The 27,854-nt window shown below is 32.9% G+C and overlaps 1 protein-coding gene across 1 annotated transcript in view; it reads right to left on the reverse strand.

Annotated features, from left to right (window-relative positions):
• Nucleotides 1–924: 924 nt before the first annotated feature.
• The window catches only part of LOC134692913 (uncharacterized), a 56,938-nt gene continuing 30,008 nt past the window's right edge, over nucleotides 925–27,854 (reverse strand). Inside the window, exons 2-8 of the mRNA XM_063553547.1 lie at nucleotides 27,362–27,556; nucleotides 24,830–25,024; nucleotides 22,305–22,499; nucleotides 19,173–19,367; nucleotides 15,830–16,024; nucleotides 12,982–13,026; nucleotides 925–3,693 (exon numbers count right to left, since the gene is read on the reverse strand). Coding sequence (XP_063409617.1) covers nucleotides 2,864–3,693; nucleotides 12,982–13,026; nucleotides 15,830–16,024; nucleotides 19,173–19,367; nucleotides 22,305–22,499; nucleotides 24,830–25,024; nucleotides 27,362–27,464 — 1,758 coding nt within the window. The 5' untranslated portion in view covers nucleotides 27,465–27,556 and the 3' untranslated portion in view covers nucleotides 925–2,863. The remainder of the gene's footprint in view (nucleotides 3,694–12,981; nucleotides 13,027–15,829; nucleotides 16,025–19,172; nucleotides 19,368–22,304; nucleotides 22,500–24,829; nucleotides 25,025–27,361; nucleotides 27,557–27,854) is intronic.

Genomic DNA, 27,854 nt, shown 5'->3' on the forward strand with positions numbered 1-27,854 from the left:
CTTTAAGGATTTTTTTTTAATTATATAACATCCAATACTAAGAGTAACGGTACCAGATCATAGTCATGATGCGTAGTAAATTGAGAATCTACCACTACCCTTGGATACACTTTAGGAAGACCACAGGACCAAAATTTTGAAAATAACGTAGACAATAAGTTCGATCCATCTGTATAGATGGTTGAAAAATCTGAATAGTTTGCCTTGTTTTCAGCATAAAATTTAATCAAAATAATTTTTTTTCAGTTTTATTGTATTTACGGAGTTCATAAATACCATTTAAACTTCACCTAACCTTAACATAAACATTTTCCCTTTTCATTACGTTAACAATAAACACAACTTTAACCCTGCAACACTAACACTACACTCAGGGGTTAATGTGATATCTGTAAATGCAGACGGCAGACGATGTTTCTGGTCGATATTTCGTTTGTCAACTTTGTAATAATTATGCATTATTCGTTGGGTTTTTTGTGTCTTATGATAAGTTATTACTTAGTTTGAAAATAAAACTTTTTTGCTTCAAAGACAAAATTGAAATAATCCGGCCAAAAAAAACGCGATGATACGGGTAACTGTGTAAACTAATATCGGTAGCTGTAAAAAATGTTAATAGTGTTGAATAACCATCGACAGCGTCAATAAGTTTACTGTACTTATTGTTTGTGTAAAGTAGCTCAATAAAACGGGTAAATATTGGTCTATTGATATAATTCAAAATCGTGAACATCATCAAAAACAAAATTCTTAGACATCCCAAATTGACAAAAGAAAATCACCATAGATAAATGTTGTTTATTCACATGACAAAGAATTGCATCAGGGTCTGGATTTGTTTTGAGAGGACTGTTCAATACTTTCATCTATTTGTATTCATGTATCAATTTTCACTTAATTTTCTTTTTATATTTTAGAGGCATTTGTCCCCTACATTCTTTATTTTTGTCCAGTATTCTGTAAACCCCAGGCATTAAGTGCGAGAAATTAATTCTTAATAAACCACCAGTGATTGTGATACATGGCTGTGTACATTCTGTATATTTAATTCGTTTAAACATCAAACTAACAATGTAAGATCTGTTCATCCGAAGTTTTTTTTTAAATTTTGTTTAAGTATCCTTTTATATGATATAATACTTTTATTTGCACAACACACACATATGGATAAAGCAAACACAAATTTAAATAAACATAAAACAGAAAGTAAAGAACTACAAGTTGCAACATAAATAAACATAGATATAAATGGGAATACAACTTTCGCAATTTAAGTCAACAACTTCTGCGGGTCGGGTGAAAACATTTTTTTTTCGAATTTCAGCTTCTCTATTGTGACCTTTTTATTTTTAAACCAATAAATCCAAATGGTGAACTTGTAATTATCAATTCGTAAATATTACGGACGCCATCACGAGTTGGTTGACCATTATGGAATATACGTTTTAAAGATGATGTCGGATATGTTTCTTGTGTCTTAACTACAATCCCCTTCCCTTTTCATAAGTGTGACCTACAAACTTAGACTATTCACCGGCTTTGTAACAGTATGAGCAATAAGACGGGTGCCACATGTGAAGCAGGATTTGTTTCTACTTCCGGGGCACCCTGAAATCCCCCCTAATTATTGATGGGATTCGTGTTGTTTTTGTACCCCTATTTGTGACATTTTGTTCACGCATCATTGTCAATACTATGGAAATTGATACGACTGTCGTAAAAGTGAGAGGTTTAGAGCTATAAATAAAGGTAAAATCCACCATTTGAAAATACTTGTACCAAGTAAGGAATATGACAGTAGTTGTTCATTCGTGTGGTGTGATTTATCATTTAATTTTGCCATTTTATTATGAAATTTCCGTTTCGAATTTTCGTCTGAGTTCAGTATTTGTTTGGTTTTACTCTTTTCTCTCAAAAGCTCAAATTCAGGATTTTAAAGTTATTTTAGCTGTGAAAGGGTTTGATAATTTGTATCATCAGAGTAAAAACTATTAATCTTTGAAAAGAAGCATTTGTTTATTAAGTTGGGTTTAATTTACAATTGAGAAAAAAATGGTATTCACCATCTCCCGAATGTGATATCTGTTTGCTTTATCTTAAAGGAATACTTAAATTTATTGTAAAGTTTATCATAATTTTCAAGATCTTCAGCATAACATTCGGTCTCTTTCAATATATTTGAAGGAGATGTATAACCATCATTATGCAGTGACATATTTAATTGAAAAGCCTCTTTAACAAACTAATATCAAATACTGTTCTTGCCATATAAATGAAAAACATGATCTGAGACAAACATATATATACAAAAATAGGATTAATATCATTGGTATATAATTTAAAAACATTTATATAGCTTAATGAATAAAGCCATAGAAATCTACCAAATTCTGTTCTCGCTTACATATAACATGCAGTTTTCCTTAGCCTTAGTACAGATCTTTAGTATTTATTATGAATCATTTCACATGTTTCATAGCAAGTAAAAAGTATCACAAACAAAACATTTAAGACAGTTTAACCAATTTAGTTTTTAATCCATATTGAATCCTTGAAATTTTTTAGCCTAAACCGACCTCTAAACGATCCATGACTCCGTAATAAAGAATGATTTATCTGTTGATATATAGTGTGAACGTTTTGTGAATTTTTAAACAAATATACCTATCTGAAAGATGTGCATAATGTCAAATAAAATAAAGGAAAAACGTTTTAGTCCAGAAGAAAACATGCAAGAATAATGATGCTCTTTCTGTTAAAAAGATGCAATTTGGGTACTCCGTGCAAATTTGGTAATGTTACATTAATTTCACAATTATATCAGAGTCTGAATTAACTCATTGTCTGAGAGTAATATTTTTGTCTATTTATCTTTTACATCAAAAAGATTCACAAGTCCGAATTTAGCACTACAAACAACAAGAATATTTTCTTCTTTGTCAAAAAAGATTCCATAGGGCTTGTAGATTCCATCTGATAAATTTAGAAGTTTTCTTTGCTGTTGGCCTTTGTCATATATGATTTCTACAGTGTGGGTATCAGTATTAGTCGCATATACATTCCCTTTGTTATCTGTTGTCACACGACGGAAATTTTCAGTGTTATCATCCTTTGCAGTAACCCAAATTCGTTCACCATCTAACGAGTAGCAGTATATTGATCTAATGTCTGTATAAACCAACCTGTCTCTGTCTACTGTAATGTCGAAGATACCGCGTGAAGGTACCGATATAGTACGTATTACTTCATCTGTCAGGTTCATCACCTGTATTGTTCTCTTACCAATACCAAAGTACAGGTTATTCTCATGATATGATATTCCCTGGAAGACAGTACGGGTGTAGATTGTACGAATGACAGAACGTGTAGATATATTTATTATCGGTATGGTCCAGTTATATCTATAGGATACTGCTACAGTATTACTATCTATCATTGTCATATAATATGGTTTATAGGGCAGAGGAATGTGATGGATATCAGTACCGTCTACATTACAAATAATAAGTCGGTTATTATCAGTGTCGGTAAACACTAATGTATTGCCTGTTTTGATACAGCTAGTAATGAACAACAGATTTTTATATTTCGACATTCTCAAATTTATCCTTTGACGTAAACTGACAGAAACAGGAAGGTTGTATTTGACAGGTGTTTGAGCCTGGGAAAATGATTCTTCTGTGGTTGTGTTTTCTGAAAGAGAAAAAAAACACAAAACATACCTGAAAACAATGGATTGAATGTTGTAAGATTATATTTGATGCGAAAGTCATACAAGTGGGAGGTTTAGCTAGCTTTAACATCAGGTTTACTTCACCATTATCTACACAAGAGAGTGCCTGTACCAAGTCAAGAATATGACAAATACAAATGTGACAGAGTATATTTTTACGTATTTCATTTATTAGTATTTTACATTTTATCATATGCCAGATATTAGACTTGATTACTTCACTTTGATTATTTGATCTTTTGGTTTATAGTCTATTATCTCTTTACACTTTAAAGTGTATGGAAGTTCTAGTCAGACATACTTCATTGAGCATAGTTGTAATAGTATCTACCTGTCCAACCCATTAGTGAATTAATTGTCATACCTTTATGGTCAGTTCTTATTGGTCATTTTGGACACACCAGAGATTTTGGAAAAGAAGTAATGGTGGTCAACTCTTGAAAATTGGAGACATACATATTTAATATATACTTCTCATTGAAACTGTATATAGTGATGAAACTTATATAGAGACATTATATTTAGTGCTCGTTATTACTCACTGAAGTTTCCATACTTTGGAACAACTGTAGCTATTGGAAATTATATTCTTTATATCTTCATATATAGGTTATGATGTCCCTGTAACATACTGGTTGTACTGTAGATGTTAGATTTATAACCTGGTTCCACAGATTGGGTTATTTATTCCTATGTTAACTTAATAAAGTGATGTCAAAGAACCCTAGACTTGTTGCTTTATGGATACCCCGTAAAACACGACTATCATAGTAAGATACTGGATAGACAAAGTCAGTAGTAAGATGAAACCCAGAAAGCAAGATGTACCGTCGTTACCATTCCACAACATGCTGTATAATAATTTTGACAAGTTGAAGACCAAGCGTGGAATATTATACAGAACAACTACTGACAACGACACTACTTAATATCAACTTGTATTACAACCTGTCAGATCTCAACAGTACTCAGATCAATGCATAACAATATGGGACAACAGGGGAGAGACAGGACAACAACATTAGTCAAAGATCGTTTCTTTTGGTATGGTATGCCTAGAGATATTGAGCAGTGGATCCAGAGATGTACAAGATGTATATGGCGTAAGACTCCAACCAACGACAGAGCTCCATTGACAAGTATCAGAACTACTCAACCCATGGAGATAGTCTGTATGGACTTTCTGAAGTTAGAAGTTTCAAGGGGCGGATACCAGTACGTATTGGTGATCACAGATCATTTTACTCGATACGCACAGGCCATTCCAACGAAGAACATGAGAGCCCGAACTACTGCTGAAGCTTTCTTCAAGAACTACGTAGTACATTATGGACTTCCAGATAGAATACACAGCGACCAAGGTCCTAATTTTGAGAGTCGTCTTGTCAAAGATTTATGCGATATCACTGGCATCAAGAAGTCTCGTACAACGCCATGCATACCATCCACAAGGCAACGGACAATGCGAGATATTCAACAGGACACTCATAAACATGCTTGGAACTCTAGAGAAAGACAAGAAAGCAGACTGGAAGTCTTACATTGGTCATATTGTCCATGCCTACAACTCGAACAAGCATGACACAACAGGCTTAACACCGTTCCAGCTGATGTTTGGTCGACAGCCGAAGCTACCAGTAGATTTAGGTTTTGGGATTGACAGTGATAGAGAACTGAAAAGCATGACGAAGTATGTTGAAGATCTGAGACAGAAGTTAAAGAAATCTTATGAGCTTGCATCATCAGCTGCAGTAAAATCACAGGGTAAACAGAAGCAAGCTTATGACATCAGAGTTAAAGGCGCGATTTTACATAAAGACGATCGAGTACTTGTGAAGATTCTTGCCTTCGATGGAACCCACAAGTTACAGGATAAATGGGAAGAAGAACCATATGTAATTTTCAATCAACCTTATACAGAACTACCTGTCTATGTAGTTAGGAACTACCTGTCTATGTAGTTAGGAAAGAGAATGGTCATGGAAGAAAGCGAACGCTTCACAGAAACCATCTATTACCCATTGGAAGCATCAACAAGGAATTTGTGGACGAGAACACAACTCACCAGATACCAGTTCCGTTGCCAAGAAGAAGTAAAAGAAAACCAGCATCACCAAAGAATAAAGCTGCTCCAGTAGAAGTTTCAACAGACTCCAACACAGAGAGTGAAGATGAATCAATGGTGTATGTCGTAGTTGAAGAGCCTCAACAAGAAGTTCAACAAGATATTCAGCCGGATGACGTTATCCAAGCAGATGATGAAACAGCATCGGTTGATGAGGATGCTACTGTTCTCGGTAACGCTGATGACGAGGAACATTCTAAATTAGAGGAGGACGCTTCTTTGCCTGAAGAATCAGGAGGTTCAGAGCACGAAACATCACTAGATTATCAAGTATACGATTTGACAACATATGCTTTACATGATGAGAACATTGATGATGACGAGGAAGATGAGAATATTGATGATGACGAGGAAGATGAGAATATTGATGATGACGAGGAAGATGATGATAAAACACCGGAACCACAACAAAGACGATCTACTAGAACTAAGACATCAACAGCTACAACCAAGTACAAGAATTTTGTTGTACCACCAGTTTTCAAGAGTGCACAACTGTGATGTATGGTTCGAGCTGACTACCTTAGGACTGCATCATCCTCTGGAATGTTTATCAACAAGGCTGATGAAGTTTCTAGAGCGATGTTGAAGCTGATCACTAAGCCAGATGATAAGATGATATTTCATTTCAGTTTTGTCAAGTATTTGACGAGAACGTCTTTTCCTCACACAGGGGGAAGATCATTGTTATATATTTTTGTTTATTGTCACCATGATTCGACTAATGTCTTGGAAGACATTCTCGCAGCAGGGGGAGAGTGTGACAGAGTATATTTTTACGTATTTCATTTATTAGTATTTTATATTTTATCATATGCCAGATATTAGACTTGATTACTTCTCTTTGATTATTTGATCTTTTGGTTTATAGTCTATTATATCTCTACACGTTAAAATGTATGGAAGTTCTAGTCAGTCATAATTCATTGAGCATATTTGTAATAGTATCTACCTGTCCAACCCATTAGTGAATTAATTGTCACACCTTATTTACCTTTATGGTCAGTTCTTATTGGTCATTTTGGACACACCTCAGATTTTGGAAAAGAAGTAATGGTGGTCATCTCTTGAAAATTGGAGACATACATATTTAATATATACTTCTCATTGAAACCGTATATAGTGATGAAACTTATATAGATACATTACATTGTATATTTAGTGCTCGTTATTACTCACTGAAGTTTCCTTCATGTTTACTTAATAAAGTGATGTCAAAGAACCCTAGACTTGTCGCTTTATGGATACCCCATAAAACACGACTATCACACAAATACAAATAATTTTATTTGACCATTGCAAAGGAGCAGAAATATAAATTCCAATATACAAGGACAAATAATACAATTACAATATTCAATATGGATTGGTACAATACTGATAAAGTTATTGATATTGATGTAAAATAGCATAGGGAAGGAAACATCCAAACAGGTGCATAAAACAATGAAATATATGTATATATATAAGCAGTAAAGTGATTCAATTCAAGTATTCAACAATTTGAACTTGTTTTTTCTTTGCGTATATCTATTCGTTTGCTGTGTTTAAGCTTTTGATTTTGAATTTTCCTCGGAGTTCAATATTTTTGTAGTTTTACCTTTTTGAAACGTATCTCTTCGTTAAGTACAGTATGCAAATGTTAACTGGGAAGGGGCATGGGACTGATTTTTTGTGGATTGATTTCATTTTCATCGGTTACTTCTTATTTTTAAGCTTTATTTTCACTTTTGCACATTATCCTGGACTTTGTGTTACAGAATATTCTTTTAAACCGGTTTAAGGAATAGTTATTTATTTTCAGCTCTTACCAGACTAAGATTTTCATTTTAAAATCCTCTTGTCCCACACTACAGAATCTGTGCCGAATTCAAGGAAGGTGTTAATGAAAGAGTTTGAAAACAAAAGATAATTGTGTTGAGTATATTCATGTATAGGACAGACTTATGCAGACGTTATTTGTTTAGTTCTATCTATCTTTGTCACGTTTTCAATGATGTATAGGCTTATTTTGTCCTTCGTATCCTTAACTTTTTTCAGCAAAGTGTTTGGTTTATAGGGTTACTTATAAATTTATCGTCTTTTCTGTTTCTTTTTCTCGGAAATCATAGCATTTACTAATAAAAAAAATTAGATAATGGAAAAACTTAGTCACAATGAATAAAAGTAGAAACAAACAATATATATTGGATAGATTGATGTTTTGATTGCTGGTTGCTTATGGCCAAGTGAAAAATATCTCATGCATGTAAATGACGAAATCAGTAGACAATGAACAAACTAACTAGGTCCTGTGAAAGAGGTCAACCCGGATAAAGTCTGAGGAAAACTGTAGACTGCCATTGGTAAATGAGGGTATACTGGTTAGAGACAGATCATTTGCATTGAAACAGGCCACGTAGGAGCCTTCAAAGAGTTGTTACAAGGGTTCTAAATTTAGACAGCGTGACAATCTTTCTACACAAAGCATCAAATTTAAAGTTCCCATTCTGAACAGACTTGTACATCCCGCACAACCAAACAGACTCTCACGTAGAAAAAAAATGTATTTGAACTAGCAGAAAGTTGTCATTATGAATAAAAATTACAGTACTATGCACATCAGAATAGGAAACATTAGGTTCCGCTCAGATATGACAGGGGGTGTTACGAATTAACCGCAAAACAGAGACACTTACTTTTTGTAAACGTAACGAATAGTAACGTCACATGTTTATTACGTCTTTGTATATCATAACGTCTTCATGCAGTATAGTACATAGCCAAAATATATATATACGTCTTTAATCATTTACACAACAAAGCGAAGTACTATATTTAATCCCAAACAGTGGTGCCGTGACTTATGGAGAAACTCAGAGCAATTCGTGGTGGACACATAAGCGCCGTCACAAAACTAATTAACAGGAGTAAAGAGATAATTGCGGACAATGACATCGAAAATCAAGAACTATTGGCAGCCACATAAACACTGGTAAAGGACCTTACTCGAAAACCTGGATACACAGATTTTATATGGAACAAAAGTCGGAGACATGGAACCGGAAATAGGGACAGTGACTAATTTAATTTACATATGGAAGTGTCTATTCATAAATTCAGGGATATTACATCAAACTCAGACGGTAGCGTTCTTAAACCTACGGTGAGTGATTTTTCAAATCAAGGTCCAGTGTACATATTTCAACACTTCCGACAACTAGCAATGTTAATTACAACACAAATCAGACACAGGATGCTATTCAAATAATATTGAGAATGGAAATGGGAAACGTGCCAAATAGACAACAACCCGACCAAATAAAAAAACAACAGCAGAAGGTCACAAACAGGTCTTCAATGTAGCGAGAAATTCCCGAACCCGGAGGCGTCCTTCAGCTGGCCCCTAAATAAATATATACTAGTTCAGTGAAAATGAACGCCATACTAATTTTCAAATTATACACAAGGAACTAAACTTAAAATAATACAAGACTAACAAATGCCAGAGGCTCCTGACTTGGGACAAGCGCAAAAATTTGGCGGGGTTAAATATGTTTGTGAGATTTTAACCCTACCCCTATATACCTCTAGCCAATGTAGAAAAGTAAACGTATAACAATACGCACATTAAAATTCAGGTCAAGAGAAGTCCGAGTCTGATGTCAGAAGATGTAACCAAAAGAAAATAAACAAAATGACAATAATACATAAATAACTATTCATCATATAAACATCATGCACAATCAGCACTTTTATAAATCACGGAGAAAACTCTACTTATAACCCTTCTCCGAATTTCTATCACAGACTACCAAAGTCAGACTTGCCTTCATTTTCGGGAGATATCTTACATTGACAGACATTTTAGGATTCGTTTGAATTAACCGTACACCACAAACCTGCTCTAACAAATGTTCAGTTATATAAAATCACAAATCCATTACGAAGCAGCAGAGTTTACCACAGGTTTAGTCCTCACCAACGCAAACTATGACCTCAATTTACTCAGGAACTCAATTTACTTAAGGAGCTTTACGGTCAGCAACAGGAAATTATCAACGCACACAAAATTTTCTTGGTGTACCAAGTCCGTCATTTACCCTGAGTAGCACTAAGTCATTTTACGACAGATTAGAAGCCAACATTCGGGGACTTGAATCTTTAGGTCAGACGCAAGACACATATGGATCTCTTCTTGTACCTATAATTTTCGGGAAACTACCCGCAGAAATTAGGAAAAACTTAACGCGGGAACATTGAAAAAACACCTACCGCATCATTCCATATATGAGCAATCCAAAGCTACAGCACTAGCATACAACAATACAGAGAAAATAGAATACTACAAATAAGATAACATTATGTGTTTATTGCCAAGAACCACAATTTGCATCAGAATGCACATACGTAGCTACGAAATATATCAAACAGAAAAATCTTTGTTTAAACTGCGTTGGAAGTCACAAAATATCACAGTGTACGTCTAAATATACGTAAATGCACAGGAAAGCATCACACGCATGAGGACAAACACTACTACGAGACATACAAGTCAACTACATCACATCGCGACAATCAATATATAACAACATTACCATGTACAGAGACTTTGCCTGCGCTACCGAGAACTATAACTTAACTAAAAACAGAACATCGAGAATTATCAGTAGACTTACCAGGGAACCAGAAAAACAGAAATCACACAGAAGCCGATCAAATAAAGACGGATAGACTTAACGTCCGATTGAACAAATATACTAATTGACTTGAAGTTTCTAATGAACATAACGTATATCCAACCAAAGTTCGTCGATCTCATATTTGGGATTTTCATAGAGACTTTTCGGTAAAAATTTCTTTATAATTATATACATGGACTTTAAAGTGATTCCTATTCAGAGTGAATATTTGAAATTTTCGATTTTATTTATTTATTGTGTTTTTTCCTTTTCACTTTCCTGTGCCCAGAGTGTTACGAATTAACCGCAATACAGATATACTTACTTGTTGTTAACGTAACGTATTGTAACGTCACATGTTTATTACATCTTTGTTTATCATAACGTATTCATGCAGTATAGTAAATAGTCAAAGTTTGTATACGTCTTTAATCATTTACACAACAAAGCGAATAACTAATCCGAAACAGGAGGCACGCTTTAAAAGGGAGCATCCAAACCAGGATAAAAAAATCGGCACAGATATTAATATTGCGGTCTGAAAGGGGGATAGGCTCTGTTGAAAGTGGTATCCGATGGATCTGCGGAATGTATAAGTACGCACTAACATACGATTAGAAATGGATGAATGCATTAGATGACTCATATACGACTTTCTCTAGTTTTAAGGATCCTTATGTTGCATATTTTGAAGAAATAATTATATATTATCGTTGATCATCTCAACGAGATTGATTTTCTTGCTTGAGCTGGTACAGCAAAAGTGAGAAAAGCAATCGAGTTGAGATGACCAATGATAATCTGTTTAACGCTATTTTACCTATGACGACGTTGTCAAATTTCATGTCAATTTCGTTAGTAACGCCACGTGGCCTCCTTAGTTTCTAGCGATAATTTTTCCATCTCAAGCGAGAAGCATGATACGAAAATTATCACAAAAAAAGATCAAAGGAAAAATGCACAAAATAGCGATAATAAAGTATCAATGCACAATACCCTCATATTGTAGCTGTCAATTATATTTCAATGTCGATCATTATTCATGGCTGACTATTAAATGTCGTCTTATTTGTGCTCTTTCAGAATATGAACTCATAAGAAATATGGTTTATATGGTATACAATATATTTTTTAAAAATCGTATGTTATTTGGTTACTTATCGATTAAGTTTGTCTATCAATTTTTGAGTTTTGATCATCGGTATACTACTGTTGCCTTTATTGAAGTGCAGCACCACTAGTATATAATGAGCATAAATGCTAATTGGGGTTATAAATATTTGAACTCTTTCGTTTTTGCTTATGTGCTTTATTTTTATGTCATTTGTTTTTTTCCTTGTTGCCATTTAGGTTTTGTTTGTAGTGATTATGACTATAACACAATATTGACTACTGTACCCCTAGTTTAGCTAACCTGACCCAGAGTGCCGAGTGAACTATTCTCATCACTTCCACGTCGTTTTCATTTTGAACTACTTCTAGAAAACAACTGTTTGGATTTGTAACAAACATAACATGAATGTTCTGTATGAAGTGGTGACTTAGTTTTATTACTTGTGTATACGATCGTTAATCCAGATGACCGCAAGCGGAGGACTTAGTTCATCATAGGACCCTATGGGAAATACATACAAATGTCTTCGTTAAGAGAACCACTGTATTAAACCAAACACGACACGCATGTTCCTTATGAGATGCTGACTTAGTGTTGTTACTTTGAAGATGGTCAATCATCCAAAATGACCGCTAGCGGAGGGAACTTATCTTACGACAAATGACGTTCTTAGAGAACCTGTCCACTTAATTAAATGACACCAAACATGGCATACATGTTCCTCATGATGTGCTGATCAAGCGTTGTTACTTTGATGCCGATTCATCATAAAAGATGACCGTCATCAGGGGACTTAGTTAACATAGAACCATAAGGAAATAATGACTTCTTTAAGAGAACCACAGAACGGAATGAAATCATTTGATGAGTGACTAGGATGCATGAGTACGATCATGTACATGTTATAATATAAAGACGTCAAACAAAACAAATTTTAACTAAAGAGCGCATGTCATAGAAGTGATGAACAATGGTACACCGTATAGTCAGCTATAAAGGACCCCGAAATAACAAATGTAAAACAATTCAAACTAACGGCCTGAGTTATATCTGATAAAATAAAAGTAAATCAAATATGATGAATAACAGCAAACGACAGACACATACAGATCGTGAAGGGATTAAACAGATGTGCCGGTGTCAAAACCTATTCCATACCTGGGACCGCTTTGTAACAGTACAATTTGTACGAGAAAAAAAATGTAAAAATCAGTTAAAATGGACGAAATTAGCGCGAATACTAAAGGTATCTGAGAGTACTCGCAATTAAAGAAAGCTAATTCAAAGTCAGTATAAATATAAATAAATCTTTGCTGTTACATGATTTTCTGTCGGCTATCAAACCTACCCTCAGATGTTGGAGAGTTTGCAATTGCGTATGCTCCTTTTGTTTCTGAAATAGAAAGGCTTCGATTATATCATTTCAATTAAAAACCTTTATATGTGTCAATAAGAATATATATATCAATACACAATAGGATGGTTGAATAAGAAGATTTGTGTATGGCTATGTATTGCTGCCTGTGGTTTAACTCTTGCAATACCGCTTTCCGCAGGCCGTAGTCTGCCATTTGACTGCTCAACCTTTGACCACATGTTACATGCTGTCAAAATCTAAACTCCCTCTGTGAGAACATATAGGAAAGAGAATCACACAAATAATAGCTATCAAAATAAACCAGGTTTATAATTTTATACGCCAGACGCGCGTTTTTTTCTGCACAAGACTATAAATCAGTAACGCTTAGTTAAAAAAAATATCAAAAGCCAAAACAAGTACAAAGTTGAAAAGCATTGAGGACCAAAACTTTCAAAAAAGATATGCCCAATACGGCCATGGTTTTGTCTAAAAACAAATCCATGATGGACGCCAATTCAAAATGGCCAACATAAATATATTGGTGTATTTCATCACCTTAGAGTTACAGCTAAACATCTTGCACAGTCCTTGTTATGATGAAAACACATGGATATGAAGACATCTGAAAAAATTAACTTATGGCCGCCACATTCAAAATGGTCGCCAATAATCACGAGGCTAGGTCAAATGTAATGGTGTAATTGGTCCCTTTATAGAAACTTCCTAAAACTTGGCAGTGTTAGTTATGAGCTTTTTAGAAACAATTGAACATAATAGAGCCTTATACAAAGAATAAACCCAAAATGGCGGCAAAATTAAAAATTGCCACCAATAGTCAAAGCTAATTTCATATATTTGTGCAAGTGACCACTTAATACCAAAAGCATGAAACTTTGCATAGCGTTATAATGCTATCTAACTTTTTTTATATTAAGTTATCTATTTAAATCCATAAGAAGCGTCTGTACCACAGCCATTGCTGTCTTTGGTCAGCATGATTCAGTCTGAAAGCAACTTTCGGGATAGTTGAAGTTATCAGTCAAAATTAATAACAGCTCAGCTTGAGTTTAGTTGTAGAAACAATCCAACTGTCACACTGAAGACCACGAATTCCCAGATTGTGCTTATTTGGGAGTGATGATTTACTGTAATACTAGAAAACTACACCATTTTTTAAACTTGTGCTACATGTACATAATTTCTACGACAGAGTATTGGAAATTTCTACTTAAAAAATAATGACGCTTGTTGTCGTTATTTCCACAGGAAGGTATTGGATACATTACATATCTACTTCAAAGTATTTTCTTTTCATCTACTGTAGACATATATTGACCAAAATGCAAGTAGAATAACAGCAACAGATTCATTGCATGGTAACTATATATTTTTATTCAAACATATTTCGTAGGATGTTTAAGGAGGTTTTTTTTTCAAACACTGGACAAATTTGAAGCTCTTTTAAAATGTATTTTTCAAAAGAGTTGAGCGGTTCTTCTGCAAACTGAAATGAAATACAGCGAATGATATATCACATTAGTGGAAGGAAAACTATCAAGTGATATGTCTTTATTCCCAGTTGCGTTTAAAGTGGAAGTCAAATCACTCAACGATGTTGTCGAAAATTCAAGTGTTGAAGTTGAAGATGGAACACACATTTCCTGATCTGCCTAGTTTGCTTCATCGTTACTAGATCGAAGACAACTACCAGCAATCTGCTCTCCTACCTCTATTTCACTATGATGAACCACACCTTATAAAAACCAGCAAAGTCACTCGACTAGTACAATCGAGCACACATTTTACACGAATAGTCTCAACATCGTCTCGACTGTACTTAACTGAACTTAATTGTACTCGATTAGGTCTCGACTGTACTTAACTGAACTTAATTGTACTCGATTAGGTCTCGACTTTACTTAATTAAACTGATTCAGAACTTGATGGTCATGGTGTAGTCTGAGATGTTGTGTAGCTTATGAAGCCAATACATAGCTGGGACTTTCATTGTATTTGGCTCTGCTTGTAAAGCGGTAGCTAAAAGATTATGTTTGTTACAGATGTCGTTTTCTGAAAATGGAGACAGTTGGTATGTAGGTGAATTGGTGATTTTTTTTCAGAACCTCAATGTAAAATTTACGTCAAACAATAATAATATTATTAGCAGCTTTATCGGCCGGGACAAACACAAATTTCTTGGCTAGTTCTTTTTGTTTTTGTTTGATACGAGAAATAGGTTAATTGTGGTTATTGTTAATAGTAAAATGTTCTGTAAAATGTTGAATACTTATATCAACTATCTGCATTACTTAATTAAAAAAAAGAGTCCAAAGATTTTTTGTCAGCTTTTTCCCGTTTTATTAATTTCATAGAGTAAGTATGAAGTGAGTCGTGGATGATATTACGACACTCATACAAATTAATAATTGACGGAAGACGATATTTAGGTCCTTTTCTGAGTTATGATTTTAACTCTCGGTCTTAAACGATGTTAAGATCTCCTATTATAACATGGGACATGGGTTCATAGATATATTTGGAATTAGTACTACTACATGAAGTAGGAGTATTTTCACTGATATTAACATCTTTACACAATGACTATAATTAAACACAAATTTCCGGTAGATTTCTTGTAAATGTAACAATTAAGAGGTAGCTCAGTATTGTCAAAATATCAAGGAATTTGTCCTTTAACAGAATGGTCGTTAAATATACCGGCAATATTTACAAAATCAAAACCAGTATGGAAGAAAATTACTGTGTCTGTTTTTATAAATATCAACAGTTCATTGCGTACTTCCAAATAATGCAAATATACTGATTAACTAGTTACCAAGATCAATAGGCAGGAGTGTTGCAGTAATTTCCTGATTTGTTCCGCTTCCGTTGGAATGCTGTGGGATGGCGTCAGATATTTTTATTGATTGCGCTTCCATTTTATCATCAGTTTCGAGCAGCTGGGCTTCTATGTCACATTCTAAACAAACCTGTCCCTCTATGGATTTTGGTGTCTTCCATTCTTTGTTCTCTGTAAATTTAAAGAAAGAAATACATTTGGCTTATGCAGTCAATTGTATTTGAAACTATTTATGTGACGTCAGCTATTCAGTATGTTGTTTTTGTTCTTAAACTCAGTTCACTAGCAACAAGTTCTACCGTCATATATTTTAGATACCTGCAGAGTATTAAACTTTACCAATATTGTCCTTTTTCCCGATTGTGATATTTTAACTGAATATTGATTTGCATGTCAGATGATACCTGCATAGAGGAAGATGCTTAACTTTATCGGTGCATTGGGATTTCCTCAGTTTTTGTGTGTTACATATATTTATCTCTTCCTAATTGAATGCGCTTTGAAATGAGTTAACTGCTGTTGATTAAGGTAGATTCATGGTATACCGCCATCTTGGATTGTACAATCACAGTACAATATCGGTCTAGTTATTTGCCTAAATCTGCAAATTTGAAGACAGATTTGCAATTTAATGGTTACACTATTTTCACTATTTACAGAAAACTTGTTAATTAATTGTTTTATACAAAATAATCTAACAAATATCTTTTTTTTGGTTTAATTTTTTTTTTCAAATGAGCCATTTAAGGGGAGATTATTCTTGTAGTACCAAATTTATACTAGGCTAATAGGGAAATTTTTATTTTTACTTGTAGCAAAAAAACAAGTTTGGTGACACCCTGTTTTATTTTTATTTTCCTAAATCAAATCATGAAACTTTTCTTTTTACAAGTTATTTCAAAATTCTATCTCATAGAATTGTTTTATGCACACTAATGGTTTTTTTTTTTTATGAACAAACTAACAACATTTTGGCAATTTTCAACGACTCATAGCTTGAAAAATTGCACGGTGACCCATACTTTTTATTAAATCTTTGAAAGAGCATAGTAAAATCTTCATTTGGGCAAATAATAAACAAATTCTGTCTCAAAAAGTATATACTAGTGATCTACATTAAATATAATTATGTTGATGAATATGACTTTTCATGATTAATAAATTATATTTTGATTACAATAGTTATCAAAGGTACTTATTAAAATTTAATACGCCGATGCGTGTTTAGTCTTCATAAGACTCATCAGTGACGCTCAGATAAAAATTGTTATAAAGCCAAACAAGTACAAAGTTGAAGAGCATTGAGTGTCACGATCCAGATGAATTTTATAGAGTTATTCATATATTTATTCAGTCAAACTTGTTTATAGATAACGATTTGTGAAATTGTCATCATGATCAGAGAATTGCACTTGCAGTCTTTGCGCAGGACGCCTTTTTCACAGTTTATTTTATACATAGTTTTAACATTCGCGTTTATGTATACATATACGTTTGGCCTAAGTTCTGTTCACCTGTGTTTAAACGCACACTGATTAGGCTTGGCCTATTTACACACCCGTTGACTATTTCTAAAAAGTGGTCTATCGAGTTCTTTGAACAGGTTTTGCTATTTTTAAACAGTGGTCAGATGAGTTCTTTTGACAAGTTGTCATTTTATTTTTGCTTGGGATTTTCGTGTGGAAGGATGCCACACTCGTTAGAGCATTTCATATTTGATAGCTTAATTTAACGTACAATGGTTCTACTGTATATAGTGAATCAATTCCGAGGTAAGTGTTTTATTCTTACATATATTTATTCCTTTCTGTGTCTCAATTTTGTTTATCAAATTTCCGAAACATTTAGACTCCTGCAGACAATTTTCAATTGTGTAAATTGTTCAATTTATAATGTTTTGTAAACAGATTTCAAGATAAAAAAACAATGTTAAATATTCAGATATTTGCGGTTTTCACTAGTGAACAAGAACAAGATTGGTAATTACGGTTCTTCTTCCGTTAACACCCATATACCACAACCACTGATAATAATTATACTAATAAATAACAAAAAAAGAGTAAAGTGCAATACCACACGACAGAGCCGAGGGCCGGTTTAATAACAACCATTAACTATTTATTGTTTACAAATTTCGAATCAGTACGAAAAGTCATCATTTATATAGATATATATACAACTCGTCTAAACATCAACCAAATTATGTTAGATCTGCAAATTTGCTTCCGCAAATTCTTGTTCTTCCCTCGCCGGGATACGAACCTATGCTACTGAGATATCGTGACACCAAATCGCCCTCACTATAGCCTTCCCACTATATATATATATTATATATATTATAAGTACTAGTATTTCAATACACACAAGCATTTGTGAACAATCGATCTCTTCATGCATCATGATACAAAATATCTAATAGCATGGATGTAAAAATTGACGTGACCTATCGAGTAGACCCTGTTGTGCCGAATGATTAAACCGCCAAATCACACAAACTACTTAACCTCAACGCCACCTATATGGGCAGACAATTCAGAAGAAAATAATTTCATTCTAATTCATAAAATCAACCGACTAAAATTATATGTACAAATTGAATGTACGTGATATTTATGTGTACAAGGTTCCTATTTTCCTTATGTACGTGAAACTATCATGCAAGGTTATGATATTTATTACAGTATGACACATTTTGCTACATATAAAATGTATGTGCGTATTTATCTACGTAAATTAATAGAATATATATGTTCATTTTATGAACGTGAGATTATAGCGTTCATGTTTATGTTGCATGAACGTGTAAGTAAAATGCATATCTAAATTGATAATCGTACTAAAGAGTTTGTACAATTATATTATTACTAGGTTCCAGCTTGCACCAGAATAATACAATGCTGCAGTGTTAAGGAGTGGTCATACAGATTGAACGCAATCATACATCATTCAACAAACAACATATCTATGTATTATAGCGGAACTGTGGTGCAAGACACCATAACCGTCATAACGATACAAAGGGAAGTAATCTAGATATACAAACTACTGAAGCTGTTGGACAATTTATTTGGACTTAAATGATTATAATAATTTGATGTATTTTACTTCTTAATTGTTTTTTTTTTGTTGGTTTATTAAATAATTTATTTATTCTAATCGTTGATTCTTAAGTCAATATTGTAGAATGGTCGTTAAATATACCGGCAATATTTACAAAATCAAAACCAGTATGGAAGAAAATTACTGTGTCTGTTTTTATAAATATCAACAGTTCATTGCGTACTTCCAAATAATGCAAATATACTGATTAACTAGTTACCAAGATCAATAGGCAGGAGTGTTGCAGTAATTTCCTGATTTGTTCCGCTTCCGTTGGAATGCTGTGGGATGGCGTCAGATATTTTTATTGATTGCGCTTCCATTTTATCATCAGTTTCAAGCAGCTGGGCTTCTATATCACATTCTAAACAAACCTGTCCCTCTATGGATTTTGGTGTCTTCCATTCTTTGTTCTCTGTAAATTTAAAGAAAGAAATACATTTGGCTTATGCAGTCAATTGTATTTGAAACTATTTATGTGACGTCAGCTATTCAGTATGTTGTTTTTGTTCTTAAACTCAGTTCACTAGCAACAAGTTCTACCGTCATATATTTTAGATACCTGCAGAGTATTTAACTTTACCAATATTGTCTTTTTTCCCGATTGTGATATTTTAACTGAATATTGATTTGCATGTCAGATGATACCTGCATAGAGGAAGATGCTTAACTTTATCGGTGCATTGGGATTTCCTCAGTTTTTGTGTGTTACATATATTTATCTCTTCCTAATTGAATGCGTTTTGAAATGAGTTAACTGCTGTTGCTTAAGGTATATTCATAGTATACCGCCATTTTGAATTGTACAATCACAGTACAATATCGGTCTAGTTATTTGCCTACATCTGAAAATTTGGAGACAGATTTGCAATTTAAAGGTTACACTTAGTCTATTTTCTCTATTTAAAGAAAACTTGTTAATTAATTGTTTTATACAAAATATTCTAACAAATATTTTTGTTTTTGTTTTAATTTTTTTTCTTCAAATGAGCCATTTAAGGGGAGATAACTCTTTTAGTACAAAATTTAAACTAGGCTAATAGGGAAATTTTTATCTTTAGTTGTAGCAAGAAAACAAGTTTGGTGACACCCTGTTTTCTTTTTATCTTCCTAAATCAAATAATGAAACTTTTCTTTTCACAATAAATATAATTCTAAATATAATTATGTTGATGAATATGACTTTTCATGATTATTAACTAATATTTTGATTACAATAGTTATCAAAGGTACTTATTATAATTTAATACGCCGATACGCGTTTAGTCTTCATAAGACTCATCAGTGACGCTCAGATAAAAATTGTTATAAAGCCAAAGTACAAAGTTGAAGAGCATTGAGTGTCACAATCCAGATGAATTTTATAGAGTTATTCATATATTTATTAAGTCAAACTTGTTTATAGATAACGATTTGTGAAATTGTCATCATGATCAGAGAATTGCACTTGCAGTCTTTGCGCAGGACGCCTTTTTTCACAGTTTAGTTTATACATAGTTTTAACATACGCTTTTATGTATACATGTACGTTTGGCCTAAGTTCGGTTCACCTGTGTTTAAACGCACACTGATTAGGCTTGGCCTCTTACACACCTGTTGAATATTTCTAAATAGTGGTCCATCGAGTTCTTCGAACAGGTTTGGCTATTTTTAAACAGTGGTCAGATGATTTCTTTGGACACGTTGTCATTTTATTTTTGCTTAGGATTTTCGTGTGGAAGGATGCCACACTCGTTAGAGCATTTCATATTTGATAGCTAAATCTAACCTACAATGGTTCTACTGTATATAGTGAATCAATTCCGAGGTAAGTGTTTTATTCTTACATATAATATTCTTTTCTGTGTCTCAATTTTGTTTATCAAATTTCCGAAACATTTAGACTCCTGCAGACAATTTTCCATTGTGTAAATTGTTCAATTTATAATGTTTTGTAAACAGATTTCAAGATAAAAAAACAATGTTAAATATTCAGATATTTGCGGTTTTCACTAGTGAACAAGAACAAGATTGTTAATTACGGTTCTTCTTCCGTTAACACCCATATACCACAACCACTGATAATAATTATACTAATAAATAACAAAAAAGAGTAAAGTGCAATACCACACGACAGAGCCGAGGGCCGGTTTAATAACAACCATTAACTATTTATTGTTTACAAATTTCGAATCAGTACGAAAAGTCATCATTTATATAGATATATATACAACTCGTCTAAACATCAACCAAATTATGTTAGATCTGCAAATTTGCTTCCGCAAATTCTTGTTCTTCCCTCGCCGGGATACGAACCTATGCTACTGAGATATCGTGACACCAAATCGCCCTCACTATAGCCTTCCCACTAGATATATATATATTATATATATTATAAGTACTAGTATTTCAATACACACAAGCATTTGTAAACAATCGATCTCTTAATGCATCATGATACAAAATATCTAATAGCATGGATGTAAAAATTGACGTGACCTATCGAGTAGACCCTGTCGTGCCGAATGATTAAACCGCCAAATCACACAAACCACTTAACCTCAACGCCACCTATATGGGCAGACAATTCAGAAGAAAATAATTTCATTCTAATTCATAAAATCAACCGACTAAAATTATATGTACAAATTGAATGTACGTAATATTTATGTAAACAAGGTTCCTATTTTCCTTATGTACGTGAAACTATCATGCAAGGTTATGATATTTATTACAGTATGACACATTTTGCTACATACAAAATGTATGTGCGTATTTATCTACGTAAATTAATAGAATATATATGTTCATTTTATGAACGTGAGATTATAGCGTTCATGTTTATGTTGCATGAACGTGTAAGTAAAATGCATATCTAAATTGATAATCGTACTAAAGAGTTTGTACAATTATATTATTACTAGGTTCCAGCTTGCACCAGAATAATACAATGCTGCAGTGTTAAGGAGTGGTCATACAGATTGAACGCAATCATACATAATTCATCAAACAACATATCTACGTATTATAGTGGAACTGTGGTGCAAGACACCATAACCGTCATAACGATACAAAGGGAAGTAATCTAGATATACAAACTACTGAAGCTGTTGGACTATTTATTTGGACTTTAATGTTTATAATAATTTGATGTATTTTACTTCTTAATTGTTTTTTTTGTTGGTTTATTAAATAATTTATTTATTCTAATCGTTGATTCCTAAGTCAATATTGTAGAATGGTCGTTAAATATACCGGCAATATTTACAAAATCAAAACCAGTATGGAAGAAAATTACTGTGTCTGTTTTTATAAATATCAACAGTTCATTGCGTACTTCCAAATAATGCAAATATACTGATTAACTAGTTACCAAGATCAATAGGCAGGAGTGTTGCAGTAATTTCCTGATTTGTTCCGCTTCCGTTGGAATGCTGTGGGATGGCGTCAGATATTTTTATTGATTGCGCTTCCATTTTATCATCAGTTTCAAGCAGCTGGGCTTCTATATCACATTCTAAACAAACCTGTCCCTCTATGGATTTTGGTGTCTTCCATTCTTTGTTCTCTGTAAATTTAAAGAAAGAAATACATTTGGCTTATGCAGACAATTGTATTTGAAACTATTTATGTGACGTCAGCTATTCAGTATGTTGTTTTTGTTCTTAAACTTAGTTCACTAGCAACAAGTTCTACCGTCATATATTTTAGATACCTGCAAAGTATTTAACTTTACCAATATTGTCTTTTTTCCCGATTGTGATATTTTAACTGAATATTGATTAGCATGTCAGATGATACCTGCATAGAGGAAGATGCTTAACTTTATCGGTGCATTGGGATTTCCTCAGTTTTTGTGTGTTACATATATTTATCTCTTCCTAATTGAATGCGTTTTGAAATGAGTTAACTGCTGTTGCTTAAGGTAGATTCATAGTATACCGCCATTTTGGATTGTACAATCACAGTACAATATCGGTCTAGTTATTTGCCTACATCTGAAATTTTGGAGACAGATTTGCAATTTAATGGTTACACTATTTTCTCTATTTAAAGAAAACTTGTTAATTAATTGTTTTATACAAAATATTCTAACAAATATTTTTGTTTTTGTTTTAATTTTTTTTCTTCAAATGAGCCATTTAAGGGGAGATAACTCTTTTAGTACAAAATTTATACTAGGCTAATAGGGAAATTTTTATTTTTACTTGTAGCAAGAAAACAAGTTTGGTGACACCCTGTTTTCTTTTTATCTTCCTAAATCAAATAATGAAACTTTTCTTTTCACAATAAATATAATTCTAAATATAATTATGTTGATGAATATGACTTTTCATGATTATTAACTAATATTTTGATTACAATAGTTATCAAAGGTACTTATTATAATTTAATACGCCGATACGCGTTTAGTCTTCATAAGACTCATCAGTGACGCTCAGATAAAAATTGTTATAAAGCCAAAGTACAAAGATGAAGAGCATTGAGTGTCACAATCCAGATGAATTTTATAGAGTTATTCATATATTTATTAAGTCAAACTTGTTTATAGATAACGATTTGTGAAATTGTCATCATGATCAGAGAATTGCACTTGCAGTTTTGCGCAGGACGCCTTTTTTCACAGTTTAGTTTATACATAGTTTTAACATACGCTTTTATGTATACATGTACGTTTGGCCTAAGTTCGGTTCACCTGTGTTTAAACGCACACTGATTAGGCTTGGCCTCTTACACACCTGTTGACTATTTCTAAATAGTGGTCTATCGAGTTCTTCGAACAGGTTTGGCTATTTTTAAACAGTGGTCAGATGATTTCTTTGGACACGTTGTCATTTTATTTTTGCTTAGGATTTTCGTGTGGAAGGATGCCACACTCGTTAGAGCATTTCATATTTGATAGCTAAATCTAACCTACAATGGTTCTACTGTATATAGTGAATCAATTCCGAGGTAAGTGTTTTATTCTTACATATAATATTCTTTTCTGTGTCTCAATTTTGTTTATCAAATTTCCGAAACATTTAGACTCCTGCAGACAATTTTCCATTGTGTAAATTGTTCAATTTATAATGTTTTGTAAACAGATTTAAAGATATAAAACAATGTTTAATATTCAGATATTTGCGGTTTTTACTAGTGAACAAGAACAAGATTGTTAATTACGGGTACAAATTAAATGTACGTGATATTTATGTGTACAAGGTTCCGATTTATCTTATGTACGTGAAACTATCATGCAAATTATGATATTAATTACTGTATGACACATTTTGCTTCATATAAAATGTATGTGTGTATTTATCTACGTAAATTATTAGAATATATATGTTCATTTTATGAACGTGATATTACACCGTTCATGTTTATGTTGCATGAACGTGCAAGTAAAATGCATATCTAAATTGATAATCGTACTAAAGAGTTTGTACACTTATATTATTACTAGGTTCCAGGTTGCACCAGAATAATAGAATGCTGCAGTGTTAAGGAGTGGTCATAAAGATTGAACGCAATCATACATAATTCATCAAACAACATATCTACGTATTATAGTGGAACTGTGGTGCAAGACACCATAACCGTCATAACGATACAAAGGGAAGTAATCTAGATATACAAACTACTGAAGCTGTTGGACTATTTATTTGGACTTTAATGTTTATAATTATTTGATGTATATAACTTCTCAATTGTTTTTATTGTTGGTTTATTAAATAATTTATTTATTCTAATCGTTGATTCTTAAGTCAATATTGTAGAATGGTCGTTAAATATACCGACAATATTTACAAAATCAAAACCAGTATGGAAGAAAATTACTGTGTCTGTTTTTAAAAATATCAACAGTTCATTGCGTACTTCCAAATAATGCAAATATAATGATTAATTAGTTACCAAGATCAATAGGCAGGAGTGTTGCAGTAATTTCCTGATTTGTTCCGCTTCCGTTGGAATGCTGTGGTATTGCGTCAGATATTTTTATTAATTGCGCTTCCATTTTATCATCAGTTTCAAGCAGCTGGGCTTCTATATCACATTCTAAACAAACCAGTCCCTCTATGGATTTTGGTGTCTTCCATTCTTTGTTCTCTGTAAATTTAAAGAAAGAAATACATTTGGCTTATGCAGTCAATTGTATTTGAAACTATTTATGTGACGTCAGCTATTCGGTATGTTGTTTTTGTTCTTAAACTCAGTTCACTAGCAACAAGTTCTACCGTCATATATTTTAGATACCTGCAGAGTATTTAACTTTACTAATATTGTCCTTTTTCCCGATTGTGATATTTTAACTGAATATTGATTTGCATGTCAGATGATACCTGCATAGAGGAAGATGCTTAACTTTATCGGTGCATTGGGATTTCCTCAGTTTTTGTGTGTTACATATATTTATCTCTTCCTAATTGAATGCGTTTTGAAATGAGTTAACTGCTGTTGATTAAGGTAGATTCATGGTATACCGCCATCTTGGATTGTACAATCACAGTACAATATCGGTCTAGTTATTTGCCTACATCTGAAAATTTGGAGACAGATTTGCAATTTAATGGTTACACTTAGTCTATTTTCTCTATTTAAAGAAAACTTGTTAATTAATTGTTTTATACAAAATATTCTAACAAATATCTTTGTTTTTGTTTTAATTTTTTTTCTTCAAATGAGCCATTTAAGGGGAGATAACTCTTTTAGTACAAAATTTATACTAGGTTAATAGGGAAATTTTTATTTTTACTTGTAGCAAGAAAACAAGTTTGGTGACACCCTGTTTTCTTTTTATCTTCCTAAATCAAATCATGAAACTTTTCTTTTCACAATAAATATAATTCTAAATATAATTATGTTGATGAATATGACTTTTTATGATTATTAACTAATATTTTGATTACAATAGTTATCAAAGGTACTTATTATAATTTAATACGCCGATACGCGTTTAGTCTTCATAAGACTCATCAGTGACGCTCAGATAAAAATTGTTATAAAGCCAAAGTACAAAGTTGAAGAGCATTGAGTGTCACAATCCAGATGAATTTTATAGAGTTATTCATATATTTATTAAGTCAAACTTGTTTATAGATAACGATTTGTGAAATTGTCATCATGATCAGAGAATTGCACTTGCAGTCTTTGCGCAGGACGCCTTTTTTCACAGTTTAGTTTATACATAGTTTTAACATACGCTTTTATGTATACATGTACATTTGGCCTAAGTTCGGTTCACCTGTGTTTAAACGCACACTGATTAGGCTTGGCCTCTTACACACCTGTTGACTATTTCTAAATAGTGGTCCATCGAGTTCTCCGAACAGGTTTGGATATTTTTAAACAGTGGTCAGATGATTTCTTTGGACACGTTGTCATTTTATTTTTGCTTGGGATTTTCGTGTGGAAGGATGCCACACTCGCTAGAGCATTTCATATTTGATAGCTAAATCTAACCTACAATGGTTCTACTGTATATAGTGAATCAATTCCGAGGTAAGTGTTTTATTCTTACATATAATATTCTTTTCTGTGTCTCAATTTTGTTTATCAAATTTCCGAAACATTTAGACTCCTGCAGACAATTTTCCATTGTGTAAATTGTTCAATTTATAATGTTTTGTAAACAGATTTAAAGATATAAAAACAATGTTTAATATTCAGATATTTGCGGTTTTTACTAGTGAACAAGAACAAGATTGTTAATTACGGGTACAAATTAAATGTACGTGATATTTATGTGTACAAGGTTCCGATTTATCTTATGTACGTGAAACTTTCATGCAAATTATGATATTAATTACTGTATGACACATTTTGCTTCGTATAAAATGTATGTGTGTATTTATCTACGTAAATTAATAGAATATATATGTTCATTTTATGAACGTGAGATTATACCGTTCATGTTTATGTTGCATGAACGTGCAAGTAAAATGCATATCTAAATTGATAAGCGTACTAAAAAGTTTGTACACTTATATTATTACTAGGTTCCAGGTTGCACCAGAATAATACAATGCTGCAGTGTTAAGGAGTGGTCATACAGATTGAACGCAATCATACATAATTCATCAAACAACATATCTACGTATTATAGTGGAACTGTGGTGCAAGACACCATAACCGTCATAACGATACAAAGGGAAGTAATCTAGATATACAAACTACTGAAGCTGTTGGACTATTTATTTGGACTTTAATGTTTATAATAATTTGATGTATATTACTTCTTAATTGTTTTTTTTGTTTGTTTATAAAAAAATTATTTATTCTAATCGTTGATTCTTAAGTCAATATTGTAGAATGGTCGTTAAATATACCGGCAATATTTACAAAATCAAAACCAGTATGGAAGAAAATTACTGTGTCTGTTTTTTAAAATTTTAACAGTTCATTGCGTACTTCCAAATAATGCAAATATACTGATTAACTAGTTACCAAGATCAATAGGCAGGAGTGTTGCAGTAATTTCCTGATTTGTTCCGCTTCCGTTGGAATGCTGTGGGATGGCGTCAGATATTTTTATTGATTGCGCTTCCATTTTATCATCAGTTTCAAGCAGCTGGGCTTCTATATCACATTCTAAACAAACCTGTCCCTCTATGGATTTTGGTCTCTTCAATTCTTTGTTCTCTGTAAATTTAAAGAAAGAAATATATTTGGCTTATGCAGTCAATTGTATTTGAAACTATTTATGTGACGTCAGCTATTCAGTATGTTGTTTTTGTTCTTAAACTCAGTTCACTAGCAACAAGTTCTACCGTCATATATTTTAGATACCTGCAGAGTATTTAACTTTACTAATATTGTCCTTTTTCCCGATTGTGATATTTTAACTGAATATTGATTTGCATGTCAGATGATACCTGCATAGAGGAAGATGCTTAACTTTATCGGTGCATTGGGATTTCCTCAGTTTTTGTGTGTTACA

This window comes from Mytilus trossulus, chromosome 12 (assembly GCF_036588685.1).
Source record: "Mytilus trossulus isolate FHL-02 chromosome 12, PNRI_Mtr1.1.1.hap1, whole genome shotgun sequence".
NCBI classification, from domain to species: domain Eukaryota; kingdom Metazoa; phylum Mollusca; class Bivalvia; order Mytilida; family Mytilidae; genus Mytilus; species Mytilus trossulus.